A 9,626-nucleotide genomic window follows, 5' to 3' on the forward strand; every position below is an offset into this window, starting at 1 on the left:
ACACCAGTTATTTGTAGAGAGACTACATAAAAAATAACATTAACACATTATTTATTAAAATATTTGTATTTCTTTTTCTTTTAAGAAAATACACAGAATTTCAAATAATGTATTTATGTCCCAAGAAACAAGAAAAATTATTTAATTAACTAACAAATAGTTCTTTGTCTAATTGATTGAGAAAATGTTTTCATAACTTAAACTAAAACAAAAAACATGTTCCTTCAATTGTAATGGGAAAATTAAATTGGAGCTTGATCGAACTCCAGACATCATTCTCAGATATGCTTTTTTAAGCAAACTATGGTTTATTGTATGCAGCTTTTATACTGAATTTAAATTTTGCAAAGAATACATAACATTGTACACTTATCCCAGGATCTCTTTTCATTGAATCGTGCTTCAGTTCCTATTGTGGGGAATGTTGCTTGCACATGGAAATTCCTTTAATATCTGGGACTGATTAAACCTTATAATTTCAATTTTACTAAAGAGTGAAGTGGTAAAATAGCCCATTTTGAGCTTAATATTTAAGAGTTAATTTTGTGCTTTGCCCACCCTCCACCCACATGTTGCTGTTTAACTTAGCCCTTTGTGGGTTTTTCTTTTTCAGAGGAGACCTTGGTGCCCTATAGCAAGCCCAGTTTCCCATCTCCAGGTGGCCACAGCTCATCAGGAACAGCTTCTTCTAAAGGATCAACTGGACCCAGGAAGGCTGAGGTGTTGAGGGGGGGGCACCAGCGCAATGCCAGTGACCTTCTTGACATAGGATATATGGGCTCCAGTAGTCAAGGACAGTTTACAGGTGAATTATGTAAGTGCTTTAAGTCATTTAAAAGGCTATAGTGATTCAGAAAGATATTGGGCTAACAACTTGCCATATTAAACAAATTTCAGAATAATAGAAAACTTACTCTACTATGAGGAAAAAATCAATTCTGATTTTGAACAATTTTGGTCATAACTTAGACCATCGTTATTTACGGCAGTCAGTGAAATAAACATTTCTGCTATTTCAAAATTGTTTTAATTTAGGCAATTAGTCTTAATACTTACAAGTTAAATATAGTCCATTTGGTCATTTACTTTGCCTTTTTAACTGTGTGCAATAAAGCAAAGAAAACATATTGACTTTTGTAGTTTAAACAATCTCTTTAAAAATTCCTCATTCTCTAATTGCTCTTTGTTTATTTCTTAAATTTGAAGAGTTAACCTTGAAGAGTTGATCTTTGATGTTAGTTAACTTGTAATATTTTAATTATAATAATATCTTATAAATAAATTTCTCTTTTTGAGTAAAGAACTGGCATTGGTAGTATAACTAATATATTTTCTAAATATAAAATACTAAGTAATAGAGAAGTTTAAGAATGTTACAGTATGTCACAGTAAAAAACATTGAACTCCTTGTGATAATTTTATCAGGAAGATTACCAAATACACTTATGTCAGAATTATAATGCTTCATGCATTCAGTTTAAGTGCTACTGAGAGAACAGTCCTAGGTTCTAATATTCTCAACTGCTTAACTGGTCAAGGGACATGAGAAAGTAAACTACCTTCCTAATCTATTTCCTCATGAAAAAATAGCATTACCCTCATGTTCACATTACAGACTGTTTGGGGGATTTCATGAGATAATGAAAAGGGAAAACATTTTAGAAACTGTGAAGTTCTTTATTGATCTTATTTATCAGTATTATCATTAGTATCATTGGCTATTGCCAATCTGATTATTATTAAGATTTATTTAATTTGATTCATGACTATATGGATTTCTCTTTAACTTTTATTTTGACACAAGGAATGCAAAAATAACTGTACTTGGATTTTAAATATCAGAATTCTACATTGTATCTTTTTCTTTCCCTGGTCATTTCCTTCAAGTAAAGTTACTTAGATTTACAAACTGACAAAATCTATCCAATGAGCTTACCTTCATTTATTATCTGGTTGCTTTGCTTGTTGTGATGCTGGTCAGCATAGGAGGATATTTAATTTAATGTAAACTAAGTGTTTCTGATTTTTTTTTTTAATCTCTTTTTAGAGTAACTGAGAGGAGACATACAAAGCTGCTCTGAAGGACCATCAGGTCTGAACTCATGGAAGTGATGACACTAAACAGTGCAATGAACAATTTCTTTATTTATGTACTATTAAGAGAACTGTAAATGCAATGTAAAGACACACAGCCACACATATCCCACAGATATTTTACTTGTGTTCTTCTCTTAAGTACACCACCCACCTTAACTCTTTCCTGTCTGGAGTATATAAAAAAGAAAGAAAACAAAACTCGCCCTCCAGGAAGAAAAGGATTTTCCTCTGTATATAATTTCTTTTGTGCATTGCTATGCAAGCTCACTCTTTTTAGCTCTGTTCATATTATTGTCTGTTCTTATTGGTCTGTTGTACTATATGTGAATTAATAGGCTGTGGTGCCATATATTAACTTTTAATTGTGTAACTTTTATGTTTAAATTTTGCACTGCAATTTTATTTGGTGATAAGCACAAATCTCTACTCCTCATGACATGAAGAAAAAGACTGAATGTGAAGGGAGTTTCTGTACTGTAAGCTAGGCTGGATAATGCTGGTTGTAACCAATCATGTTAGATGGTTTTCAGTTGGGGTGTAGAAGTAGGAAGATGCAAAGGAACAGTGGTGTTGGCAAAGTCTTCTTTGAACATCAGGGACTGAGTCAATAAAAGAAGCAGAAAGGTGGCTTTTACTATTGACAAAAGCATGGGTCAAAAGAAGGAAGATAAGTCTTAAGATTGAATATGCTTTAAAATCTACAGGTAGCAAAGATGTACTAAACTTGCTAAAAAAAAAAGAACATCAGGGACTGAGTCAATAAAAGAAGCAGAAAGGTGGCTTTTACTATTGACAAAAGCAGGGGTCAAAAGAAGGAAGATAAGTCTTAAGATTGAATATGCTTTAAAATCTACAGGTAGCAAAGATGTACTAAACTTGCTAAAAAGAAAAAAAGAAATTAAAGTTTTATTTAGAATAAACTTTTCTTGTCATTGTAATTGACCCATCTGAGAATTACAAGCAAAAGAAAATTAAGGTGTTTCACCTGAGCTGTATTTATATTACAGTTTTTTAAAAAAGCATTTTCTGAATTACCATAATTAATCTTTCCAACTCATTAAGTCAGAGTATAACGTGAAGTTCCCCAAGGAAACAAACAAATGAACTCTGGAATATCTAGCAAATAGTTAAAGAAGCAATTTATTATTAAGACATACTCAGGCTGCTTCCAAATATAAACTCTATCGCAATATCTTGTTTCATCTTTCTAATACATGTACAGTACACACCAGAGGATAGAGCTGCATCACTGAAATTGATGACTTTTTTAAAAATAATGCAGCCTATATACAATTTTATGTTTTATTTGATTAAGAAGTAAAGTTGATGCCACCAAATGTACAGCCAAATTGTAAGTGCTTAAAAAGCAGTGCTCAGAGTATGTTCAGTTCACAGTAAGTAGATTTATTGAAATAAATATTTTATGGTACATTCTCAGAAATTGGCTACCAACTAAAATACGTTTGACCCATTTTTGAATGAGTAAATTGAAAAGAAAAATTATAAAGGAGAAAAATGCATGTTTATACACTTTTTAAATAAAACCAAACCTTGTAAGTGGACATTAATGACAGTGTCCTGCCTCATTTGTTTTCACGACTTTGAGAACAAAAAGTTCCTGAACATCAGTCATGTATGCTCAAAATAAATGTGACTTTGAAATATATGTTAGCTACTGTACATGTATAGTCAATCAATCAAGTAGAAGAGAACCTTCCTGAAATTCCCACTTATGACATTTTCCCATGTGCTACCTATACAATCCTAAATTCTGTTTTTGTCTATACCTTCTCATATTTTTCCTATAGTGTCTTCAATAGTTGATATTTCAAAAAACATTCAACGTAATGATTGGGATCAGTTCTATAATATAGGAGCCCTTTGAATGGTAATTCACACTCCATGCATTATTGGCTCAGTCACCAATTTATGTCATGTTGTTATAGCAGAGGGATGACAAAATTAAATACTTCCACCTTTTTTATTCCCTGAGACTGCATCAGCACAGGCAAGCATAGAATGTAGTGTTCTTTACAGGCCCCAACATCTTCTTGGTGCCATGTCGTTCATTTCTTCAGTGAAGGGAAAATAAATTCTGTAACACACATTAAATCCTTTATCTGTTTTCTGCCATCAGTGCCTGAATTTTAATGCAGTTTGATTTCTCTGGGACAAAGAAACTGGGGAAGGTGAAAAGTTTCTGCAAAGAATGGGTACAAACTTATTCACAACTTTAAGACATGAGGAATTTAAATTTTTATTTATGCAGTTCCCTACTTCACCTCTTTCTGCTTAGAAGGAAGCGAATTCCTGAAAGGATTTTTCATTAGTGTTCCCCCTTTGTGCTTCTTTATGACCCAATTTAGTTTAAAACTTTAATTTACTACATGTATTACACATAGCCTTTGACCCTGGTAACTGGCAGGTGTAGGTGATTAATAAAGCAAGACTTGAAAAATGAAGACTGTGTAGGCAGATGACTTTTGGAATAATGTGGGGCATAGCACCATACCTTCCTGATTTCTTCAGTACATAAAAACTAACTGTTACAGTTATATTATGTCAATGCAGACCTTGCGGTTTCCTGGAATGTTCTTTTAGAGTAGTCCGTGTTGCCTGTGAAATCTAGTTTTAAATAAATTGGTATGTCAAATCTTGCACCCAAATGTCATCCTCACATAGATAGAAGGCAAGATAAAATGCTGTGGCTATATAAATAAATTTAGAAACATGATCAAAAATCAAAAGCCTTCACCAACTTGCTATATGTCAAAAGCTGCTAATCAGTATGTCAACAAAAGAACATAAACATGTATGACAGCCACCATGCTTTTTCATGTCATAGCTGATTAAATAAATAATTAAAAATTCATGGAGCTCACGCTTCTGCAGGTCCAAGCAGAGACTTGCATAAGCCATCAGAAGGGAATCTGGCTGGGAGAAAATGTGAACTTATCTTACACTCATAGAAAACACTGCTATGTGGCCATGCCCCACACAAGCACAGCTTCATTCATAACAAAGTCTCCTTTAGGAAAATAGACGTGTCAGTGCCCAAACTCAGGTGTGCCAGTGTATGCAGGTGGAGTTGCCCTACCCCTCCTCCAAATCTTTCCCATGAGAGTTTTAAAGAGAGGTGGGATAATACAGGGGCATGAAAACAATGGATTCCGTCACAGGATTTGAATCCAGTTCAAGCGAGATTATAGGAAAATCAAGACCAACATGTAAGATATCACATAACCAAAGGGAAGTAAAACCATTGCAAGTTTACTGCTGAGTAACAAAACAGATTTAATGGTGTTCTATGACAGTTTAATGCTCTGGGTATTTAAATATATTTTCAATGGGATTTGAGTTGGAAGTTTGTATGCACTTTGGTGGAACACCTCCCAATTTCTATTCAATAAATTTATGTAATTGTCCATTGATAATATAATGGTAACAATATGATGACCTCTAAACTATGGTTTATCTTCTCCACTGGAAAGTGATTGTGTGTCAGTATTATACAGAACCATAACATTCACTTATTTGTCCATCTGCTTCTGTATATTATGTTTGTAGAATTACAGGACAAGAATTGGTATAAAACATCATGCCTTTCCACATTATCTTAGAGGTGAAGTTACTTTTATTTTGCTTATCTACAAGTATAATGTGTACTTCAAATGAAACACCATACTTTTTTTTTGAGTGACATTCAATTTACTATTTTTTTAATCATAATTTCAAAACCATTTATTGTGACTTTAAATTGTTGCAAGAGAAGGGAATTTGTGGCCGTGGGTAGACTTTTTATACTTTGTTTTATAGATGAAATTTTTTTAAACTGTAGTTTAAGTCACTAAACAGCGTCCAAAATCTTAATGTGTTTCATTTGATGTTGTTAGATCAGCAAAGAAATTGGCATAAAATTGGTTAAGAGTATTGTCAAAAAATTGTGTATTGTGTACTCACTGGGAAAAAATAAAATATATTCACATTTCAAATTTGTTAACAAGCCATTTATGTACATAAGAGTTGGTGTTGACTTATAGTAGTGACTAAAAGACACTGATGAAGAATGTACCAAGCATTCGAAAGTATAGATCCCACTCTATCAGGATTACTTTCCAGACTTGCTACTTTCCTCATGCTATAAGACCTTCAGGTAGATATAAGACAAATATTTTATCTACAAAATTACTAATAAATTATTTTTAAAAGTATAAGTAAATATCAGAATTTGAAGAAGGTAAATATTTCTTAATTGATTTAGAGCAGTTAATCACAACTTTCTTTTAACATGTTGGATGTTAAAAAGTTATCTCAGGTACTAAGTAGAAAAGAAAAATATCCTGTTTTATTGTACTTCATAAATATTTTATTCTTTTTCACTGTAAAGTATAACTGTAGGACCATGTTATTTCCAAAAATAAAAAGTAGTTCTGTGTTCTTTAAAATAATAATCATAGTGACAGGAAAAAGGAGAAAGAAAATTTTTAAACCCTGAAACACTCACTTAAAAAGTACAATACATTTCAGAATTCCATTTAATTTTGACTGCTAATATGAGAATAAAATAGCTTTAGAGTTATTACAAATAATGTTATATTAATATACAAAAGATTTTTTATCAGTATGATAAATGGTACAGCAATTAGGAAACAATTATTGCTTTATGGAATTTGTGTGTATTATGAAAACATCTACACATGGCAAAAGTGCAAAATTATCCGAAAAGTTTATTAAAATAATGCACTATGCTCTCTTGATTATTGTATATATTAGCTAGATAAAAGACATGTCAATGTTGCAGGAAAGCATTTAAACAAGAAATATTTAATGTTCACGTTTTGGTGAAAATATATTTTATCTCTTCTACAGAGGAGAGCAGCAGTGTTCATGCTAAACTTTATTTCATGACAGAGATGTGAAATAAAATTGTACAATAACAGAAAACCAAGTTTTAAGAGTTCAAAAGAAAAGGGAAGTAGAAATGCTAGCTAAGGAGGGAAGACAATAGGCTGTTGCCAAACATTTTCAAAGATTCTTTTACCTTGATGCATTTAGTGCAGTCTTGGTTTTGGACTTCACCTTCACAGGCACAGAGAAGAAATTTGGAACATGGGAGTGCTGCAAACCTGTCAAGAATCACGGAGACAGATACAAGACAATTGTATAGCTGTGTGTTAAGTTTATGAAGAACTGCAAAGGCGACCTACCTTTGCATCCTCTAGTCAACACATTTCTCCTTGTAATTAATTAACTTACATTTCAAAATCTTAATTGATCAAGATACAGGGGAAAAAATATATATGTACATATATCTGATATAATATTACCAAGATATTGTACGTATGTTTACATATATAAACTCATGTGTATGTGTGTATTTGGACATCTTAGTAATCAAGGAAAGCTACATTTGTGATTCACATTCGATGACCTTGGACTCAGGTCAATGTCCCTGACAGGAATTTTCAGGCCACTCTAATTGGAACAGTGTAAGGTCTATAGCATCATAGCAAACGTTGCCTGTAAATACCTTGATGGATACAGCCTCTAAGTAGTAGACATTTTTTTTGACAATTTTTAGACGATGTTTTTCTAGACAACACTTCTAAATAACTGGTTTCTGACAAAACTGGTTTTTTTTGGTTGCTTGTTTATTCAGTTCCTTTGTAAGTGATTATTGAGATACTGTGCTAAGAACTAAATATTCAAAGTAGTTAAAACAGAAATAACCTTTGCCTTCATAAATAGATTAATATCTTCTGTTAACATTTTTACCCTGATTTCTAGGAAAGTATCTTTTTGATGAATCTTTTGAAACTAAGATGGAAGAACCAATATGCAAAGCTTTTAAATACATTCACAAGCAATAAAATCTGCATTAGCTTCATTCACATCCCCCACCCCCATTATAATATCCATATTCTAGTCTTTCCTAAGACAGGTTATGGGATTTTAATAGGGATTTTACAAAAAAAGAATATAAAGGAGTGGAAGCTTCATGGTTGAATACATAAAGAAATTTCTTTACAACTTGACTCCTTTACAAATCTTTTCAAATCCTATATGACAAAAAATCTCTTTGTCCTGAGGCATTTTATGAGACTAGTACTGTGTAAAACCCACTTTGAAAAATACTCTCCTAAAAACTATCTACTTCATTCTGCCCCTGGAGTCTACATTAGTGGCCTCAAAGGCATTGCATACCATAACTTGCTGTGGTTTTCCTAAATCAATATCAAGTCATGAGTAAGACATATGTGGATCCCAGGCTTTATGCAGAGATGATGGAAAATACGTGCAGTAAGATATTAAATAATTAAATTCCATTTCAAGAACTTAATTGAGATCAGTGCTCAGCACTTTATCAACAAGTAAGATTGCACCATGTTCTTTAGCTTTTCCACAATTTTTCTTTTGTGTGTGTGTGTGTACTGTCAACTCTTGAAATCATTAGGCTAAAACTAAAGCATGAAAATATATTCATCGTCTACCCCCTCATCCCCAGTTCCTAACTCCCACAAAAAGGATAATTATTTACTTTTTTAAGACTACCAACTGATTATTACCAGGTTCTACTTCAAGTGGAACTTTTCTAAAAATAATAGTAACACAAAATTTAGGGATAGAGGACTTATAATTTTTCAGTATGATAATATATAGAGCTAAGTCCCAGTAGAATTTGTAATACAGCTAACTAGTAATGACAAAAATCACTATACTCAGAAATGGCTAAATATAGAAGTGCCAAAGAGAAAATGGAAGATTACTATCACAAGAGCTTTCACTGGCAATGAGTACAAAAAAGATGATAATGTTATAAAGGAAATTAAAGTGGGAGGTGGAAATTAAGGATTTAAATTTACTTGATGAATTTTGGATGATGGTAGATCAATGCAATCATTAGATTTAAATGTCCCAACATAGGTGATTTGAAAACAGTTACCAGTGGATAATTGGTTATGCTAATAAAAAAGATGAAACAGGAAAATAGAAGCAGCCTGAAAAAAGGACACAAGAATAGTGAATATTCAATGTAAGAAAAGGTATTATACCATTCTTAATAAATGTTAAAGCATTTAATGTATGGTGTTGGTGATGCTATTTTTTCCTAACATTTTCTTAGTGTTTCAAGTATACTGCTATATTCAAAATGCATTACACAAACCCCTATATGCATATGAGAACAAAGTATAAATTTAAAGAAATATTTGTGTTAAATGTCCAATGTCACCTAATTAAAACAATTTGAATAGTTAAGATTTAAAAGTTAAAATCTATGATGATAAGAGCTGCTTTTTATGATTGAAGCTCAAATAAAAGGAGATTTTGCATTTCTCCTAATAATATTCAAAATATATATATATATAAATTGCAATTAAAATGTATTAGGCAATAAATGTACTAGGAGATACACACACATAAACATATATACATATATATGTATATAAATAATTTTCAATCATTAGAATCCAAGATAGGCCAGTGATTGAAAAATCCCCTTACTCATGGACTATGAAAAAGTGGACACC

General features: G+C 32.0%; 1 protein-coding gene across 1 annotated transcript in view; it reads left to right on the top strand.

The window, feature by feature from the left end:
* ROBO2 (roundabout, axon guidance receptor, homolog 2 (Drosophila)) overlaps nt 1–6,089 on the top strand; it is a 124,576-nt gene extending 118,487 nt beyond the window's left edge. The window contains exons 21-23 of the mRNA XM_008576329.1: nt 614–814; nt 2,048–2,688; nt 2,841–6,089. Of these exons, the coding sequence (XP_008574551.1) occupies nt 614–814; nt 2,048–2,049 (203 nt within the window). The 3' untranslated portion in view covers nt 2,050–2,688; nt 2,841–6,089. The remainder of the gene's footprint in view (nt 1–613; nt 815–2,047; nt 2,689–2,840) is intronic.
* The last annotated feature ends 3,537 nt before the right edge of the window (nt 6,090–9,626 follow it).

This window comes from Galeopterus variegatus, unplaced genomic scaffold (assembly GCF_000696425.1).
Source record: "Galeopterus variegatus unplaced genomic scaffold, G_variegatus-3.0.2 Scaffold1328, whole genome shotgun sequence".
NCBI classification, from domain to species: domain Eukaryota; kingdom Metazoa; phylum Chordata; class Mammalia; order Dermoptera; family Cynocephalidae; genus Galeopterus; species Galeopterus variegatus.